Source organism: Schistocerca americana, chromosome 8 (genome assembly GCF_021461395.2).
Source record: "Schistocerca americana isolate TAMUIC-IGC-003095 chromosome 8, iqSchAmer2.1, whole genome shotgun sequence".
NCBI classification, from domain to species: Eukaryota; Metazoa; Arthropoda; class Insecta; order Orthoptera; family Acrididae; genus Schistocerca; species Schistocerca americana.
The window spans coordinates 192,814,876-192,836,456 of NC_060126.1; the positions used below are offsets into that span (position 1 = coordinate 192,814,876).

Sequence of the window (21,581 nt, forward strand, 5' to 3'; positions counted from 1 at the left end):
GGAGAAGACTGCTGAAAGCCTACCTGAATCCACGACTCGAAGAGGCCACATCATCTAATGATTGAATTGGCTGATGATGATGATGATATAAATCTGGAATCGTTTTACTCTTCCATAATTTGTGTTATGTCCCCGTTTCTTCTCCTTCCTTGTTCTAACAAAAAATCTTGTCACCACCAATTCTGTTGCTATTCCTACCATTGTCAAAATTTGTTCGCTGATTAACTTCACTAACTCTGCCAGAATCACAGGTTTAGTTATCCTGCGATTATTTTCCGGTTAGGCGTTATTACATGTTCGTACAACACATTTTCCGCGTTACTTCCAGAATAGAACTTAAGTGGCTTCTACCTGGGGACTGTACGACTGGTCCTTACTAGTGTAGCGATCTGGTCAAAAATTTTCTGTCAGAATTTCATTTTCTTGGATACACCAAGAAGATAATATGTAATATTTCTCACCTGTTATTCCTGTCAGTCATTTATTTCCATTCTAGTAGTCTGAATCTATGGATATCGCTAGTAATTATAACAACGCTGATCATTCGTAAACCCAATGAACCACTTAATCAGACAGCAATTGGCATTCATCCGTTCGGCTTTACTCCGCTTAGCTTGTATTGCCCCGTCCCCTTTTGTCGCCGGAAAGTTTATTTCTAGATGCGACGTGGATTCTCCTGACAGAGACATCATGTACACTAAGCATGCATTCAAAAATCAACTTATGATTCATTCAGAAATCAAAATGTGTTCAAAAACCAACAGGGAAGCGTTTCAAAATCATACGAATAATCGATAGACAAATGTGAGCTGGATGCTAGGCGCTTTGTGAAACGGTTTTTCCTTCAAGAATATGAATTTGGCGCCCCCTTTTCCCGGTAGCATCTAGTTGCTTGCTGCGACTGCTTACACAGCCAACAACCACATTCCTGTAGCCAGAAGCGGGAAGACTCTACTACTCGAATGTGACTCAACTGCGCATGCGCATGAGCCCGCTCGTAACTGCTAAAACGAATCTAACAGTTGGGCCTTCACGCTCATCGGATGCAATTTATTGTTTTGAAGCATTGCACAGTCTTCCTAAAGCCTTTGACACATTTTGCAGTTGGCAGATGCTTGCATGAGCACTGTGTGTCGTTGTTGTATATAGCGCATTTCCTTTGCAATTTAAGTTATTTTCGTTTTTTTCTCTCATTTATGTTTTATTGTTGAAGTATTACTCTGCAGTAGCGGTGTACAGTAATATCCTTTGTTAGAGTATCGGTTCTTACCAGTGAAAATTACAAAAATTTAACTGAAAACTAAAACAATGAAAAATTCCCGGAATTCTAAAGAAAATCCCAGGTTTTTCCCAGTTTTCTCCCGGATGAAAAAATTCCCAGGTTTTTCCCAGATCTCCCGGGTCATATACACCCTGTATAATCATTCTCTCTGAACACACGTCTCAAGTGCTGCAATTCAGACTGTAGATGGTTGTTGTCAGAAATAACTTTGCCTCCGAGTATTAACATGTTAAAGACAGTTTTTGAATGTACAGGGTGGTGAAAACTATCAGCATTCAAATATCAATCAGTGTGCGTCTGTTTCCTGTACACTGAATGACCAACTCCTGCCTTTCAGTCAACTAAAACATCCAAGAACGACAGCTTGCCATACTTCTCAATCAAGATAGTAAATTTAACGTCGGGATGGACCACTTATATGGTCCATGAATTGCTGCAGTGTATTTTCATCATCAGGCCACATCAGGAAGGGGCACCGACGTACCTTACGAAGCAAGACAGATGCAACACTGCAGAGTTCAGAGGCTGCTCATTGTTGTGCAATCCATCATTTCATAATATTTGTTGCGGTACAAGAAGTACATTGTTGTTAGAACATGACAGAACAAACTTGATGATTCCAGGTAGAAACTGTCGAGCCAAAAGTTCCAGCATGTCTCGTACTGGCCTATTTGTGCAAGACAATGTCTAAGCAATGTAACAAATCTGACCGCTTAACTCGTGGAGGAATTAACATGAAGAATGATGAGGCCCACAGAACAATTGTTAATCTATCCAACCTAGAACTGGACGATGGCTCGGTGGCAGTGCTGAGTAAAAACCTTAATTTTGTACCAGTCCTGCAATGTCTGCCAACTTTGGAGATTATTAATGGAATACAGCAGTGCATTCAGTATCTTTCGTACAATGCAGCTGAGGTCATCAGACTAACCGCCAGGCATATGCTGTCGAAAGCTAAGCCACCAAAATCCAATATTGGCCTGGAGGAGTGATGTGACTTTCACTTATTGCATGAGAATGATGACTTGGTTCTCTTGCCAGCTGACAAAGGAAACATCACTGTGGTTTGAACACTGGAGACTGCGACACCCTATATTCATTCCTACATAACCTCAAAAACTTCTCTCCCATCTGTTTCACATGGTCCTCCTCAACCAAGCATGCCACCTTCCTAGATGTTGACCACCTCCTCTCTGATGGCTCCATCCCCACACCTGTCCATATTAAACCCACCAACCACGAACAGTACCTGCATTTTGACAGCTCTCATCCCCTTCACACCAAAAAAATCCCTCCCATACAGCCTGGCCACCCGAGGACGGCATATTTGCAGTGACAAAAATTCCATTGTTCAGTATCAGAGGGGTCTCACCAAGGCCTTCACTGACAGGCACTATCTCTCAGACCTCATCTGCAAATAGATCTCTCATGCTTTTTTCCCCCCTCACACCCCCAATCCTCCAACTGCCCCCAGGAACCAACCACAAAGGAATGTCCCCTTATATCACCGAGTACCAGCCTGGACAGGAACAACTGAACAAAATTGTACACCAGGACTTAGATTACCTATCATCATGCTCTGAAGTTAGGGACATCCTACATGAGATACTTCTCACCTCTCCTAAAATAGTGTTCCGTTGCCCACTCAACATGTTCCATCGCCCACAAAAAATGCACATCATCCTAGTCCATCCTTATACCACTGCCAACCTCAACCCCTTGCCACAAGGATCATATCCCTGTGGAAGACCCAAGTGCAAAACCTGCCCAATCCCCCCCCCCCTCCCCCCCACTTCCTACTCCAGTGCTGTAAAGGGTTTATCCTGCCCCATCAGGGGCTGGGCCACATGTGAAAGAAGCAATGTCTTTTACCAGCTTTGCTGCAATCATTGTACAGCTTTTTATATTGGTATGACAACCAGCTGTCCACCAGAGTGAATGGCCACTGCCATGCTGTGGCCAAGAGCAAAGTAGACCACCCTGTGGCACAACATGCTCCTGAATGTTATTATTAACAGCCAAGAACTCCGTCTATGGAAAACTAAATTTTATAGGAGATATGTGGATGACACACTACTGTTAGTGGACAGAGATGCCACAGACATAGGCATGCTGAATTGCTTCAATAATCTACATCAGAAAATTACATTTACAGTGGAACATGAACAAAACAAAAGCATCAGCTACCTGGACCTAAATATTGCAAGAAACAACAACACGTGCACATTCAAAATTTACAGGAAAAATACAATGACTGACACCACAGACTCTGGAACCTCATGTCACCTGGACATCCATAAATAGGCAGCATACAGATCAGTGCCACACAGGGCAGCTAAAATACCTACGAATCAAGAAAACATGCACAAAGAAATAAACACAGTGAAAGAGATTGCAGTTGCTAATGATTATAATGCTTCCGTGGTTGACACAGTCCTAAACAAAGTGGAGAAAAATCCAAACAAAAGTCAAAAACCAATGTGTATCTAGCATCCCATACATTGGCAATATATCTCAGAAGATAGCAAATATTCTCAAAAATTACTAAAACAAAAACTAAAACATAATATAAAGTGCAATGATGAACCACACTCAGACTCTGGAATACGCAAAGTAACAAACCAGGAATGCTCCATGTTCTACTTAGAACAAACAAGCTGAAATTTCAACACCAGGTACACAGAGCACATTAAAGCCTACACACACAACAGATGCACACAGCAATGGCTAAAAACATACACATTACAGGACACCCATTTGGAAAAGTAGAGCAAAATGTCAAAGTACTCCACCAACTAAATAAAGGGCATGAAATGGATTTATTAGAAGGACTGGACATATATACACATTACAGAAAATACAAAGACAAAATGTGAAATGAAAGCCTTGAAAGTGAATCAGTGAATTTCTTCAGGTGCTTTGACAATATACTTAAATAAAAGTAGTAATACAAAGAAATAAGCACCACTGTAAAATAGATGTAAGCAAATCCATATTTTTAAGATAAGTACCTTCTGTATTTTTAAGATAAGTACCTTCTGTACAAAAGAATATCTGTCACGGATCTTTAACATTCTCTCTGTCAACTACATCTACAAACGTCTTTGTAGCTGTTTGTTTATTTAAGTTATTCCCTATATGTACTGTGTGCTGAAAGTTGTGAGTGATGTTTTAACATATGTGAGACTCTGCACAAATAGACCATAAGGAAACTGGATGTACAAGTCCTTCCAAATTTCACCACTAACTAGATATAAAAATCAATAAATAACTAAAACATGTGCGTTTTTATATATTGCAGTAAAGTCAACAAAACAGAGCAGAAACATTATGAAAAAGTTGCATAGTACAAAAAAGTACAACTTGATAATGGGAATCATTTCCCAAAGTGTGTCGTGTAAAACATAAATAAAAGGCATAATCCGTATCACTTCACTTCAGGCAGGGGGATTACCTTCATAGTCTCTGATGTTATTGAATTTAGTATATGTTAAAATTCCAGAGTAAGTAAGGAACACACATGTTTTTGTTTTCTCCAAAAAAATTCCTGCCCCGAGATACAGGCCTCCAAAGGTGACACTATGAACACCATTTCGAAGAAGCAAATTTCTGAAAATTTTTTAAATGCTGTATCTCTGTAACAGTTCTAGATATTTTGTTACAGCTTTTTTTATTCGGAAGATAATTGCCTTATTATTATAATGGTACCCACCATTTGGACATGTGAGTCAAAGTTCTTTTACTGTCACCTTTTGAATTTTTTTTTTATAATTTACAGATTTTTTTTCAAAGTGTCAATCCAGAAAAGTTTGATTTTTTTTCTTTTGATTAGTGCCATGTAGTATATATTCTTTGTAAAGGAGAGCTTCCATTTTTTTAAGTTCAAGGGTAATGTATGTCTTCACTGAAGATGTTTCTTACTAATTTCTTTGTTACAATGTTGATTTCTACTGTCTTTGTTGCAGTTTTTTTTCACTTTCATTGTTGCATTTTTCACTTTCATTGTTGCAGATATTTCTTACACTTATAGCTTCTTGTCAGTTTCTTTGTTGTGGTTGTTCATTGCAGGTTTCTATATTGTTGTTGTTCAGTGCTAATTTGTTTACTGAAGAGACTTCTAAGACATCTGAGACCATCCAGTGAGTTTTGTGTTTTTGTGAGAAATTTGCTAGCTGACACAACTGCAGTGTGTTTTGTGAAAAGGACTGTTTGAAATGTCTTCTGACCGGGGACACAGGAGAATGAAGTGTGCTGACTATTTGCATATCCATAAAAAAGTGATATATATGACAAAAACACACACACACACACACACACACACACACACACACACACACAGAGAGAGAGAGAGAGAGAGAGAGAGAGAGAGAGAGAGACTTTGTTCAGGTTGGCAATAAGTGCTCTCATTTGAAGTCTCTGCTTCAAAGTGAAGATATTTCCAGTGATGACTGTGTGTTCTAAATGTTTTGACAGAATAACAGCAGTGATAGTATCTGAACAAGGTGAAGCCTCCCATGGTGCAGATGATGCAGATTTTGCATCAATAGAGGAAGAATTAAATACCCTGAATCATTTAACTACAGAGGTAGGTGTTAGTCCTGTTAAGAAACCGTGGTCAGTGAAGTCAAGTCATAAGCTCTATGCATCAAGAAAGCGCAGAGACATTACTAAAGCTATGAATGACTGCACTACAGCAAAACTGATCACACTCTTTAAAGTAGAAATCACATCTCCAGAAGAAAATGAAATAAAGCACTCTTGCACCATCTTGCCAGGAATTTTTCACAAATATCAATTCGGCTGTGGTATACTGTGCATCCTACAGTGAAAAGGTGCATGTTTTAACTATTATTCCAGAGACATTTTCAAAGAAAGCCATTTTGAACCACATTCCATCTGTATCAAAGTACATGGTAGACAAATCAAGAAATGTGAGGTCTGTAAAAGGAGTCTTTGGAAGACCAGATTGCTATTATATGGCCATCCTGTAGAAGCAGCTCAAGTTCAAATAATGCAGTAATTTTATCTGGAAGAGTAATGGCAACAAAAAAATAACTATAACTGCAACAGTTGAAGGTCAAAAAGTTTTACAAGTTAAGAGGTACATGACTCGCAGTATTAAAGAAACTTTTGCAATTTATAAGAGCAAGTATAGAACTTCACATATTGGAAGATCAAAATTTTATGCATTACGGCCTAAGTGGGTAGTTCCACATACACCCAGAGATGTTTGTTTATGAGTGTACTGTGTGAATTTTGAACTTTCGTGTGGTAACTTTCAAGAACTTACTGAAGCACACGACATATGACATCTTGGTTGGGCGTGTGAAGTCATTAGTAGTCTGTAACGTAAAGTGAGAGATTTGTCTGTTTGAAGAATGTGGTGACTGCCCTGGAAAGGAAGGAATGTCTTTACAGAAACTTGGCCTCGAAGATGTAGCAGATAGCTCTGCAGAAATTACATATGCGACACGGGAGGAAAATAAACTAATTAAGAAAACTGTTGCCTATGACATTTTCATTGATGGACTTGGTAAAGGGTCAGTGAAAGCAGTAACACAACAGCATCTGAAGAAATTGCAACAACAACACATTGCAGAAGTGATAGGGTTTGTACAGGCTGAAGAACTATGTTTAGTGCTTCACTGTGATTTTGCTAAGAACTTGTCTGTAATTTCCCCATAAGAAGTACAAGGCTATCATTTGAGTAATGACCAGAGCAGTTATAAGTGATGACACAGGACATGACTCAGCACATGCTTTGCTAGCAATGCGCAAAATTCTTCAACTGCAAGCAGGAGCAGAGAAGATCGTCATTATTTCTTATGGTGCTCATAATCATTTTAAAAATCTTTACCAGCTGTTTGAATTGAGTAAGACCTTGTGCCAACTGACGGGGTATACAGTGTTACTGGTCATGGGAAGGGGCCTTGTGGTGGTGTAGGAGACCTGCTGAAGCACCATGCTACAAAACATAATCTTTCCAGAGCATATGCAGCTGCAATTCAGAATACTGAGGATTTTATGAGAGTCGTGAAATCTTACACATCCACAGCCCTCATTCTTTTGTCCAAGGAGGAAGCTGAAGAATTCTGTGAGCAGAAAAAAGAAGAATGGTCCGAACAAACTACTCCTGTGAAAGGAAGACACATTTCTGGGCTCAAAGTGATGGGTGATCTCATATTGTACGCAGTTCAAAGAGCAAGAAAGAAAAAAATTCATCTGTCTGGCTACCACCTCAGAAACCACAGGATAATATTCAGATTCACAACCTGAGAAGGTAGGTGTGTGTGTGTGTGTGTGTGTGTGTGTGTGTGTGTGTGTATGACTGACTGGTGGATTGCAGAGATTATAGACACCAGTTATGAATTAAACAAAATAGTAGTGAACTTTATACTACCACATGGACCAGCTGCTGGACATATGTTTCCAGCTGAGGGACAGCAACAATGCCATCAGTACTCACTTCCTGCTCCCAATGTTTTGACGATTGTAAGTGCTCCAGTTCCTATTGGTTCAACGGGAAGGTATTACTCTATATCAAAGGAAGGTACTGAAGCAGTGGAACACATTTTTAGTTCATTCACTAGCTAATTTCAGCACAAAACAGAGTGCACAGAACTTGTATAAATTGCAATCTTTAAGTCTTTGAACCTTTCACATACATTCTGGAACCATTTAAAATGCTTGAAAAATGAGTCTCTTACTCATCTTTCAAAACTAAAATAATGTTAAAGAAGGCTAAGTTTTGATTTTTATGAGCCTGTCATGCTACAAAATAATAATAATAATAATGATTGGCATTAAAAAAAATCCATAAATTATAAAAAAAGTTCAAAACACTATAGTAAAAGAACTCTGACAAATAAGTCCCAATGAAGGATTTCTTTGTAAGCATAAAGCAATTATCTTATATATATATATAAAACAAAGTATCTAGAACTGTTCCAGAGATACAGCATTTTAAATTTTTTTTTTTTTACAAAATTCGCATCTTCAAAATGGTATGTACAGTTTCATCTTTGGAGATCTGTATCTCTGAACGGATTTTTTTTTTTTTTTTTTTTTTTTTGGAAAAAAAACAAAAAAATACATGTTCCGTACTTAGTTCTTCATTTTAAAATATGTTAAATTCAATAAAATTAGATATTATGAAGGTAAGATTTTTTCTTAGCCTGCATGAACCTAGCTTGCAGGCACTGATATGGACTATGCCAAAAGAAAATCATGACTGGTAGCAGAAAGTTATTTATAAACAAACCCATGGTCCTCTTACAGTTGTGTAAATATGGTAACTAGACTTTTAAGTGTACTAAAAAATACAGTTCCTAAAGTTAAGTTCAGCGTAGCCTCCCTCTCCTTGGAAATTTTAATAATTTTCTCAGTTCATTTTTTACAACACAATTATTCAATATACTGCGATTCAAGTTTCACATTAGTTCTCTTATGGCTATCATTATATCCTCTGAAACACTGAAAATGTGTATATTATCCACAATTTTAATCTTAATTACAAGCTTCTCACATTTATGTTGGTGTAATATTATACCTTTGGTCCTTTGTCAGGTCTATTGAACTTGTCAATAATGTCACCCCTATCTTTGACTGGCACCGAGCCACTTAGCATTGTGTATCTGACACCCATTTCCTGCAAGTGTTCTGCTAATATTTCCAGCATGCTTGTCCACTGAGAAATGATAACAGCTTTGTCTTCTGTGCCCAAAACAGTTTCAGATAACTTATCAAAAACTGCTTGCATCTGCAATAAAACAAAACAGTAAGGAAGAGGAACAATGGGAAAAAAGAGTAATCATGCATATTTACTAGGAACTACCAGAAACTCTTCTGATGAAAAAAAGTTCACGATTGCATTTTTTAACATGCAGGACATCACTTGACTCTTATTTTTTACCTACTTAGCAAAATAATAAAAAACATTTAGTTGTGTGTAACTTTGAACTTCTACTGAAAATTAATTAGCAACATTCATTTATGCAGCAACTCTAAAAATTAAACAAGATATTTATATCAAATTTGTAGTAGGTGATGATGAAAGGTGGAAAAGGTGGTACAGTATAGGAAGCAGTTGAGAATGTTTCACATTTAGAAGTGTTGTAATATGACAAGAAAATCTACAAGTATGCTCCCTTCAAAACTAAGCAGCCAGTATTAGTGCACATAAATGGCAAAATATCCTCACATTTGGCAAATGAAGTTCCTTCACTGGATTAGTACTGTTTCACTCTTCTACATTTCTAGTCAGATGATCAGTCTTAGTAAAAGAACACATGTCAATATGAAAAGTCATTAATTCTCTACGCATTCACTATGGTCCTACAGTTCAGAATCAGACTCCTCTTCTTTCTACCCCTTTTGACTACAGGTCCCATTTCGCAACATGACAATGCTTGGCCTCATACTGCCCATGTGACACTTGCAACCATCGATGACCTGCACTTTTGTACTCTGCCACATCCATCATAAGCACCAGACCTCACACCGAATAATTACCACACGTTTACACTACTCAAAGAGGCAAAATGAGAAAAGAAATTTCACCCCAGTGAAGAAGTGCAGCAGGTGGTGTGTGTGTGTGTGTGTGTGTGTGTGTGTGTGTGTGTGTGTGTGTGTGTGCGTGCGCGCGCACCCAAAAGAAGCCAGCTAGTGGCTGCAAACAGTATAAGATGATGATTCAGGAATGTAGTTCCAGCTGAATACACTAATGTTTCATCACAATCCTACTACAAGGAAAATTATATTTTGCAAGGAGCAAACTTTAATTATTTGGTGGAAACAGATGTTGCACATTATTTTGAAGCCACTATTGTATGTTGTTTTTTCTGCTAAGCAGATGAAATACTACTGCAAACTTAATGTGGCCTTTGAAAGTTTTCGTTTCAGTAAGCTAATATATATTTTGCTATCAAACACAAAGAATAAGCACAAGATTGATTTCAAGTACACATCGACTGTGAACACTGACCTACTGACCCGACTAAGTACGGTTCAAATGTAAAGCTGCTGGCATATCTGTGTGTAAATAAATTAGCCTCCTCTGACAGAATTTCTCAGCGATACGAATATTTCATGGGTCAGTCGCCAGTTGTATATTACAGTGGTTTCCATTGCTATTGTTAACGAAAGTAGAACTTTCCACATTTCAGAATAAACAATACTGAACCACTCTATGGCAATATTTATTCAACAGCCAATTGAACAGCAATTAAGAATTCATTAATGCTGATTCACTTACTCCCCTGTTACACTGTACTCCCATTTACATGACAACTACTGAATTGACGACAGTATTATGGAATGAATGAATTGTTACTCATCATACAGACAGGCAGAACTGATAATATATTTGAGTTTTCAGCCAAGAGGAGTTCTTCTAAAGAAGAATCTCTCTCTCTCTCTCTCTCTCTCTCTCTCTCTCTCTCTCTCTCTCTCTCTCTCTCTCTCTCTCTCTCTCACACACACACACACACACACACACACACACACACACACACACACACACACACACACAATTTTTATTCGAAGCAGTAAATTTAGATATTCCCAGGTACTAATTTTCCCAAATTTTACACAAAATAACCATCTGTCTAAATACCTTGTGTTACTCCAATTTCTCCCCTAGTACAAGAGCATTACCTTGCCTACTGTTATAGGTATCGTAGTTCCACTTAAACAGTCAACCGTTGGAGCACTCAACAGAAATATTAGTATCAGAACGATTACAAGTGTGTGAACTGCTCATACAGTGAAGAGCCAAAGAAACGGGTATACCTGCCTAATATCGTACTGGGCCCCCGTGAGGATGCAGAAGTGCCGCAGCACGGCGTGGCATGGACTAGACTGGTGTCTGAAGTAGTGCTGGAGGGAATTGACACCACGAATCATGCAGGGCTGTCAATAAATCCGTAACAGTATGAGGGGGTGGAGATCTCTTTTGAATAGCACGTTGCAAGGCATCACAGATTTGCTCAATAATGTTCATGTGTGTGGAGTTTGGTGGCCAGTGGAAATGTTTCAACTAAGAGGAGTGTTCCTGGAGCCACTCTGTAGCTATTCTGGATGTGTGGTGTGTCACACTGTCCTGTTGGAATTGCCCAAGTCCGTCGGAATGCACAATGGACATGACAGGATGCTTACGTACTTTTCACCAGTCAGTCATATCTAGAGGTACCAGGGGTCCCGTATCACTCCAACTGCACATGCCCCACATCATTACAGAGCCTCCACCAGTGTCAACAGTCCCCTGCGGACATACAGGGTCCATGGATTCATGAGGTCTTCTCTTTAACTGTATACATCCATCCACTCGATACAATTTGAAATGAGAGCCGTCTCACCGGGCAACATGTCTCCAGTCATCAACAGTCCAATGTCGGTGTTGACAGGCCCAGGCAAGGTGTAAAGCTTTTGTGTCTCGCAGTCATCAAGGGTACACGAGTGGGCCTTCGGCTCCAAAAGCCCATATTACCGATGTTTCATTGAATGGTTCACATACTGACACTTGATGATGGCCCAGCACTGCAATCTGCGGAAGGGTTGCACTTCTGTCATGCTGAACGATTCTCTTCAGTTGTCATTCTTGCAGGATCTTTTCCGGCCACAACAATGTCGGAGATTTGTTGTTTTCCGAATTCCTGATAGTAGCCGCATGCTCGTGAACTAGGCGGGAAAATCCCCACTTCATCACTACCTCGGAAATGCTGCGAACCAGCATGTGTAGTCTGTAACACCATGTTCAAATTCACTTAAATCTCGATAACCTGCCATTGTAGCAGCAGTAACCAATCTAACAACTGCGCCAGACACTTGATGTCTTATACGTTGCTGACCACAGCACCGTATTCTACCTGTTTACATATACCTGTATTTGAATATGCATGCCTATACCAGTTTCTTTGGTGCTTTAGTGTATGTGTATATATGATGTACACTAATGGTGCAATGCAAGACTGAAAGAACAATGATGGTAGTTTTGTTGTGCCTTGCTTGTAGACTGTTTCCTTAACCTCATGCTTTCAAGGCGACTGTCAAAGAGAGGGCCTTCTGTATTTGGTTGTTTCTGAAGAGTTAACCTGTAATTGCAGATCAACACTTATTGCATATTAAATTTAAATGTAATCTCCCTGGTGATATCAGCCAGAACTGAAATGACTGTCAGTGCAAAGATTAAAAACTTATACAATGATGAGCTAAACATAGCTAAGGAATTCACTAAATCACCCTACCTGCACATGATCTTCCTTAGATTAGTCGATAAGGCAAAAAATTTAGTGCCAGCCTGGCCTCAGCAGCCATAAACAGTGGTCACCTGTGTGCGAATTGTGTTTGCAACAGTGTGTATGCGTGCTATCTAATTCACATGAAGGCCTTTCGGGCAAAAGCTTACTTTTTTAGTGGTCTTTTTGTTGTGCCTGTCTGCAACTCAACATTTCCACTATATGGTGAGTAGCAGTCTATCCTCCTCATAATATTGTCATTATTTCCTCCTGGATTTTCCATTGTTTGAAATTACTAATCTGACCATCATTTATTTTTCTGAAATGCCCCTAGCCAATAGGAGATAGCATGGAACGTGGGAGTTTCCAAGGTGCCTAACCAGTTCTGTGGCAATTGGCCGCCCTGGTATTCAGCAACACCAAGACACACAGATGCCTTACTAAAAATAAAATCTGGATTGTAGGAGTTAATTTCCAATCGCCAATGAAACAAGACAAACTGTTACCGGTAGTCAGCTGTATAACAGCTACTAAATATTACAGTATTATAAACCTAAATCAACCTACGTCTTCGTCTTGGGGGCGAAACTCAAAAAAAGGGGGGAAACTAAAAACGGAGGGGTTGTTTGTCCCCTAAAAGAGCTTCAAATGACTGACGTCATCTCACTGACACTAATAAACTCGAGAACGCGATCGGCTGAGCGTGTGTCATCTGCTAAAATGGAAGATATATCAGGCGACAGCTGTAGACAGGTGCGTAACAGACTAAAATAGGGGCACTCAAGTAGAAGGTGTCTCACCGTCCGCAGTTGAGAGCAGTGGGGACAAAGCGGGGGAGGATCGCTGCTTAAAAGATGTCGATGGCTAAAAAGACAGTGCCCTATCCGGAGTCTAGTTAAAATTACCTCCTCTCGACGACGAGTACGAGAGGAAGAGGTCCAAGCACAGGGAAGAGCCTTCACGTCCTGCAATTTATTATTGGGAAGTGTATGTGTATGCCATAAAAGAGCAACATGACGACATAAAACACTCCGTAGATCGGCGAAGGGAACCATGCGAACAGCAGGCTGAAGAAGAGAGACTGCAGCCTTGACCGCTATATCAGCCGCCTTGTTTCCACAGATACCAACATGTCCTGGGATCCAGAGGATCTCCACAGATACCAACATGTCCTGGGATCCAGAGGATTGCCACAGAGACACCCCCCACCCACCCAAGTGGAGCAAGTGGAGGCAGTCCTGAATCCAGTGGACCAGAGGGTGGACAGGGTAGAGAGCTTGGAGACTGAGGAGAGAGCTGAGCGAATCTGAGCATATAATAAACTGTATCTGCTGATGGCGACGGATGTATTGAACAGCCTGGAGGACAGCGTAAAGCTCCACAGTAAAAACCGAAAACTGGTCGGGAAGCCTAAATTGATTAGGGGTGTCGCCAACAATATAGGCACTCCCAACACCAATTGATGTTTTTGAGCCATCAGTGTAAATAAATGTGGCATCCTTCATTTGTGCGCATAGAGCAGCAAATTCCTGATGATAAACAAGAGAAGGGGTACCATCCTTGGGAAACTGACAAAGGTCACGGAGCAGGCAGGTCTGGGGCCGAACCCAAGGCGGTGCTGTACCCCAAGTTGTCAAGAAAGTTCTAGGAAAGTGGAAGGAAGGCGAACGTAGCAGTTGACGTAAGTGGACTCCCGGTGGTAGTAGAGAGGAAGGGCAGCCTGCATACCCTAAATCCAAGGAGGCGTCGAAAAAACGTCATGGGCCGGATTAGCAGGCATGGAAGACAGATGGCTAGCATAATGACTCAGAAGGACAGCTCACCGATTGGACAGTGGAGGTTCAGCAGTCTCAGCATAAAGGCTTTCCACAGGGCTGGTGTAAAAAGCTCCAGACGCTAAATGTAATCCATGGTGGTGGACAGAGTCGAGACGCCAAAAAATAGACGGCCGAGCAGAGGAGTAAACTATGCTTCCATAGCCCAATTTCGAGTGGACTATGGTGCAATAGAGGCGGAGAAGGACCACTTGGTCCACTCCCCAGGAGGTACCATTCAGGACACGGAGGGTGTTGAGGGGTTGCAGACAGCAAGCCGAAAGATAGGAAACGTGGGAGAACCAGCACAGTTTTCTGTCAAACAGAAGACCCAAGGATCAAGGAATAGATACCTCTATTCCTTGAGTAATCCATGGCTTCTTTGTAAACTTTGCTTTAACCTTGGTTAGTTTTGGGGGAAAATGGCGTTCAAATATGGTAAGCACTTTATTAGCAAAAGTGTTATATTTTTCATTCATGCCATGAGCACTGTAAACATCACTCCAGTGAATGGCTCTGAGGAGTGTCCTAAAATAATCAATTTTTGGCTTATTGATTACCCTCTTGAGTTCAGATTTAACAGATTTTAAATCCTGTTCAGTATTAACATTTAACAGAAGGAACTGCATGTCGTGGTCTGAGAGGCCATTGACTATTGGTTTTGTAATATAATTTTGTTCATTGGACTTTTCTAGAAATATATTATCAAAGTTTGTTTGTGAGCAATTGGCTACCCTAGTTGGGAACTTTACAGTCGGAATTAAGTTGAATAACAGTGTTACTAACTCAAATAAGTTCTTACTGAGAGAGTCTTTAAGGAATTCTACACTGAAGTCATCAGCAACCACTATTTCTTTGTTTTTGATTGTTAAATGCGCCAGTACAGCTTCAATGTGGTTTATGAACAGATTAAAGTTATCTGCAGATGCTCTATATACACTTAATATTACGAAGGATTTTTTATGAAATTATACTTATATTGCACATGCTTCTATAGGCAAAATTTATGAATGTCTATGTTCTTAAATTTATGACAGTTCCTGATGAATGTGGCAACTCCTCCTTTCTCCATTTCTGCTCTATAAAAGTGAGATGCTAAGCTAAATCCTGTAACACTTAAAAGTTCTATACCAGTGGTCACATGATGTTCAGAGAGGCAGATTATGGCAGCTGGGTTTGAGGACTCTAATTCATCTATGCAGATAATTAATTCATTAATTTTATTTCTCAGTCCTTGAATATTCTGATGCAATAAAAACAGCTGACATTCCACATTTACTTAGTTAAAATTGTGTAGAGTTGAAATTTCTGCTGATTGTTGAAAATTATTAATCAACAGCTGTTTATGCTGATGTAATGAGCTAGAATTATGTTTTTTTGGTTTCTTTCTAAAACTGAAGGTTTGTCTCAATCCTAACTTCTCTTAAAACTTTGTTTCTTTCTGTCCTCCGTACCCTAAAAAAAGGATCTTTTCTCAACCCTATAACCACTGGTATTTTATCACTCATGACAGTGCCTCCCCCCTTAACTTTCTTGCTATTTTCCCAGCCACTTTACCCTTCCCTTTCCTGTTGAGGTGAAGGTCATGCCTAGTATAATCCCACCTATTGACAGAGAAACAACAGGAACCACACCAATGTGTGACCCTTCATCCAACGTCAGCAGCCATTCCAATTCAAAATTAACTCTCCTCACAGAAGAGTTCAAATTAGGTCGGTCATGGCGCCCAAGAATAGATACAAACTCAACACTAGTATGCTTTGATGCTAATGCAATCTTTGCCAGGTCACACTATCTACTGTACCCAGGTTCTCTGTCAATACTATTACCTGGCCCACCCACTATAACCACAGTGTCTTCCTTAGTGAAATCTTTGCAAAGTGATCCTAAATCCTCTGTTACCTGCCCCAGACCAGCACGGTTTAAAAAAATTCCTGATCTGGTATTCTGATCCCAGTTCATCCTGCAAAAGTTGGCCAACACCTCTTCCATGGGAACCACCTAACAACAACACTTTCTTTCTCTTTATTGATTTTCCTACATTCTTACTTTTCAATTTGCTGCTGAAAGTTTGTTGTGCCCTGTCTACACCTGCAGCTTCTTGAGGCTCACCAGCTTCTAACTGAAGCAACAGGTGAAATCTATTTTCCACATTCACCACGAAGCTGTCAGATGAAGTTCTAGGCTTGTTCCTCCTGTTGCCACTTCCCATCTCTCTTTGCCATTTTCCCTCCTTAACCTGACAAAGTCTCCCCTGGCCTTTTCTAACTCAGCCTGAAGGACAGCAATTTTTCCCTTCTGTTCTAATATCTTGTTATCTCTACCACATATCCTACAAAACCACTGATGAGTCTCATTTACTTCCCCTACTCCCATGAAACTACAGTCACCCACATAGAAAATACTACAGCACCCGTCACACCAAAGCCCCGACCTAACAATTCTACGGCAAGTCAAGCACTTTTCACTCATGATAAACGCAATAGTTTATTATGAATAAGTCTGTTAAATTACAGATAAACATGAAAATCTGATTCCACTAATTTGGGCTATACACAACTATATGTAAACAAAAGCAACAGTGCAAAGTTTCTGAAACAACAACTTGAACTTTACGCTACTTTCCGAAAATGTGAGTTAAATAATAAAGAGGTACACTACAGTTAAATTGCTGGAGAGAGCAAAGAACAATTAAACGAAAGTTTATAGATTCGCTGTGGCAAAATGTAAACAGAAAATACGACTACAAACCAACTGTACGATCTTTTCAGGTTTTCTGCTATATTATGTAAAGAAAAATGAAACCTTTAATGGTACGCTTAAAAAACACACTAATACACCTATTTACCATGAATCAGTACTAAACTAAATGTTGTTATAATCTAAAATGACTTACCTTTACGAGAACACCAAAACTCGCGAGTCACCTGGCTGCAGGGCATATAGTTTGTTTACAGAACGAGTCTATATTTATGTGTATAAATGCTAGGTAAGTTAAATATTACCCATGTGAAGTGAACACAAACAGTATAATATTACAGAGATCCGTTACCTACTTGCACCTGACTGTCTCTATTGTACACTGAAAATTGCACTCCAGAAAGCTCCTGTCAATCACAAACATTAAATTTTGGTGTAAAAGCTAGGCAGGGGAAAAAATTTGGTTCACAGGCTTGACACCACAACAGTATTTCAAGTTGTGCAAAATGTACAGGCAAAAGTTACAAAAAGATGTCAAAGAAATCCCGCTGAACACCAATCTAAAATAATGAATGAAAAAGAAATCAATAGACAAAAAATAATATCCCAAATTTTTAGGAGTTTATACATATTGAGAAGAACCTGAGCTTGAAGTTAAATATTACAGATCTACACAAATGTCTACTGGACTTTTGATTAAGGGCAGCAGTAGACACTAGAGATGAAAATGCCAAAAAGCTGCCTTACTTTTCCCAATTTAACTCACTAGCGTCTTGCAGTACTGTTTTTTGAACGACTCTTTATTGAGGGTAATTGACAACAGCCACATAGTGCATTTACTCACATATAAAGTTTGTTGTCTATTAATCATAATTTGAAAACAATACCAACATTCATAAATACAATACTAGGATGAGAAATGACTTGCTCATGCATCACTTAGATTTAGAGAGGCACAGAGGAGCCATAAAAATCTTTGACCATCTACCACATTTATATTAAGCATTTTCATGATTTAAATCCTCCTTTTGGAGTCACTTTTTGATTTTGTCAAAGATTTTGTGATGCTCTTTACACAACACCATGAAAAATTGTATAGAGTTCTTCTTTGCATCTCGTTTTCCCCCTTCCATCTTGTAAAGGACCCAAGGCTGTCAAACAATACTCAAGAATTGGTTATATTGTTATCTGTCAACAATCTCTCCAATGAATGATCAATATTTTTGGATTTCTTCCCATGGATCTTAAGTGTGACATCTACCTTTCCCATGTCTTACGAAGTAACACAGTGGTTAAGACAACTAACTTACAATCTGAAGGAGTAGGGTTCAAATCACAGTTTGACTTTCCAGATTTAAGTTTTTCATGGTATTCTGAAATCAATCAAGGTGAATGGTGTGACGATTCTTTTAGGGGAAAAACTGGCTGATTTCCTTCATCATCATTGATGAGCTTGTACTTCATGTCTAGTAACTTAATTATTGACAGAAAATTAAATCATAATCTTCCTTCTGCCTTTCCCATTGCTATGTTTGTCATCATTCCACCGTAAATCGTTTGCGATAGTTGTTCCTAAATATGCAATGACTTTGATCCTGGTGACTGAGCAACTCTGATATACACAAAGAATATTGGGCCCACCAATTTTACAAAAACTTTGTTATGATATAACCTCCATGTCATAACTGTGCTATCTGTGGCCAAAGTGAGCTGTCAACATATTCTAACTCTTTCTTTATATACACTATAAATATTAATCACTTTCCTCAAACAATGGAAAATCCAGGATGTTGTTGACAAAAGCTTTACGTGTGAAAATCTTTTTGTTGTGCCTATCTGCGACTTGGCATCTCCACAATATGATGAATAGCTACTTTCCTTCTCATAATACTGTTCACCACTTTCTTGTATTTCCTTGTTACATAATCAAGAACTTGTCTACCCATTGATTACGACATGCCTAAGACGACTTTAAATCTGCATGTGTTTGGTATATTATCCCAAACCATGTATTATATTTGCAAGACCACGTCATGGAACTATATACAAGGGGACAGAGAAATATTCTGTGAAGATGAAGTAAATGCGAAGCAGATAAGATCTCAATTTATATTCGAAGTTAATTTTATTATGTAATAGATAAAAAAAAAAAACAGGATTTTTATGGCTGAGTTGCACACTCCTTTCAGTGTCGCACTAAAGAAGAATAAGGGACAGTATAAGTCATTTCTCCTTCTAATATTATGAATGCTATTAATGTTTTCAAACTGTAATTAGTTACCGACAGCAAAATTTGTATGAAAGTAAGAGTATTGTGAGGCTGTTGTCAATATATACAACTGTTTAAAGAACAGTCTACAAAGCTTTTAGAGAAGACAAAAAAGACTTGTGTTAAAATTTTAATAGTGAATATTCTAAGATGAATGATAAGAAGCAGATAATTTACTTGAGAAAACTATAATATTGCAATCGCATGGATAGCCATTACTTAGCTTAATAAGGCAAACTTTCAGTACTGCCACTAGAGCATTTAAAAGTGGAAACATTAATACCAGCTTCTGAAACTAGTAGTTTGTTCCTCAGAGAGGACAAAGGGATAGGATGGGAAAGGTTAGAATGGAGTGGCAAGTCACCAAGACCTCAGGGTGAGAGGAGCAGATAATAGAACTACAATAATAGTTCCAAAAGCTATGATTTGTGTTTTCACTTTTAAATATGCCTATCATCAGTGTTCATCCTCCCCTACCCCAACCCACCCTCTCCCCCCCTGCCTGCCCCCAATCTAGGGTTCTTAATTATATTTTTTAAGGGTCGCACACACAAGTGCTGGATCCCAGCAATATGTCGCATGCACTACTGCTGCAATCAGTCACTTGTCTCAATCCCACTAAATATCAGCAATTTCACCTGTTATTACTAAAGCCATTTTATTGAGAATTTCTGTTGTGAAAAATGAACTTGTATGTTCATCATATCCACATGAATATTTGGAAAAAAAAAATAGTTAAAAAAACTAGAATTGTAATTAATTAAAGTTGTTTTGAAATCCTTTTCTTGGGAAGTGTTGATTACTTTACAGTATATATTATTTTTTTCACTGATGCCAAATGTGTTGTGTACATCTTTCCAATGCACTAACACAATTCATTTTTCCTTTACTAGTCACTAATTTTTTTTTTATTCATTAGTGTTATAAACTAACTGTGAGTATTTACACAACCTGTTTGCAAATCTCAAAGTGTAGAATTGTTATCAATAGTGGCAGTGAAGATTATCATAACTCATTATAAACTGTACGAGGGAGAGTCCATTTAATATTATGGTACATCATTCTGTTTAGAAGTTAATAAATTTAATAATGCATGAAATTGTTTCATAAATATCACAAAATCATCAGATTCAGCTGAGTGTATAGTGACTATAACTGTGAACTTCCCATCAATACTATTTCTAAATCTTGTGCTCCAAAATGCTAATAACTGCATAATCAGAGGGTGTATTACCTATTACTTCCCACTACAAATGGCAACTCACTCTACAATGTAATTTGTGGTTCCTGAACAACTATAAATTCTAACATAATATTCTTATTCAATGTGGGAAAGGTGAAATGAAACAAAACAACACAACAATGCTTAATACCTAGACAAACAAGTCACAGCCATATTACCACACATCACAGCTAGCCTTCCAGGCAGCCATACTGCATTAACGAATTGTATGCGATCCATCAGATCGCTGTAATTCACATGCGATCAGCGACTGGTCACTGCAATTTGCCCACGCACGAGCAATCTATGAAGTGACTGCGCATGTCCACACAATGGATTGCAGCACCCTTTCACTTGTGTGAGAGGAAATTTAAGTATGATTACTACCATATTTTGTGACAATCTTCTTGTTGTGCTTATTTTTTGCAGCACACAAATTGCACTAGTTACTGAGAAAATGCCTTTTAGCATGCCACACATGAATTTTTGTTTATACAACCAGACATATTTTGCCTCAAAAATAAGAAGAAGAAGAAGATAGTAAAATGTGTAATTCATTACTAGAAGATCACACACTGCTTGAATGTCATACTTTTTCATATACTCACTATAATTTAATAACATAACATTTCACATGCCATTTTTGGTGATGCACATGATATTAGGCTAATGGTTAGTTTGGTTGTTTCTGGGAATGCTTTACTTTACATGAGAACTCTGTCATGAAAATAAGCACCCACTGTTATCATTTAATGTGAAACCAGCTATGGTGAAACAAAAGAATACTGATTTCTGTATTAGATGTTGCTGAACCAAAGAGCATGCATAATAACATGTTCATTTCATGTGTTACAGAGGACATCAATATGAGGCAAAAGTAACAACACTCTTCAAAAAACTAACAGAGAGAAGTGTGAAGTTTCCATGGCTGTAAGCCTAATACAATATGCAGTAGCAAAAATAGCAGTTTGATGCATTCGATTACAAAACTGAAGTGACTCTGCAGGAAAAAGTACTTCAGGGAAAACTGCCTGATCTTCAAGTAATTAATCAGACATTT

At 38.7% G+C, this 21,581-nt stretch overlaps 1 protein-coding gene across 1 annotated transcript in view; it reads right to left on the reverse strand.

Moving 5' to 3' along the window:
- Positions 1-21,581, reverse strand: part of LOC124544808 (transcription termination factor 2) — a 317,601-nt gene that overhangs the window by 19,614 nt on the left and 276,406 nt on the right. The window contains exon 16 of the mRNA XM_047123494.1: positions 8,832-9,041. Coding sequence (XP_046979450.1) covers positions 8,832-9,041 — 210 coding nt within the window. The remainder of the gene's footprint in view (positions 1-8,831; positions 9,042-21,581) is intronic.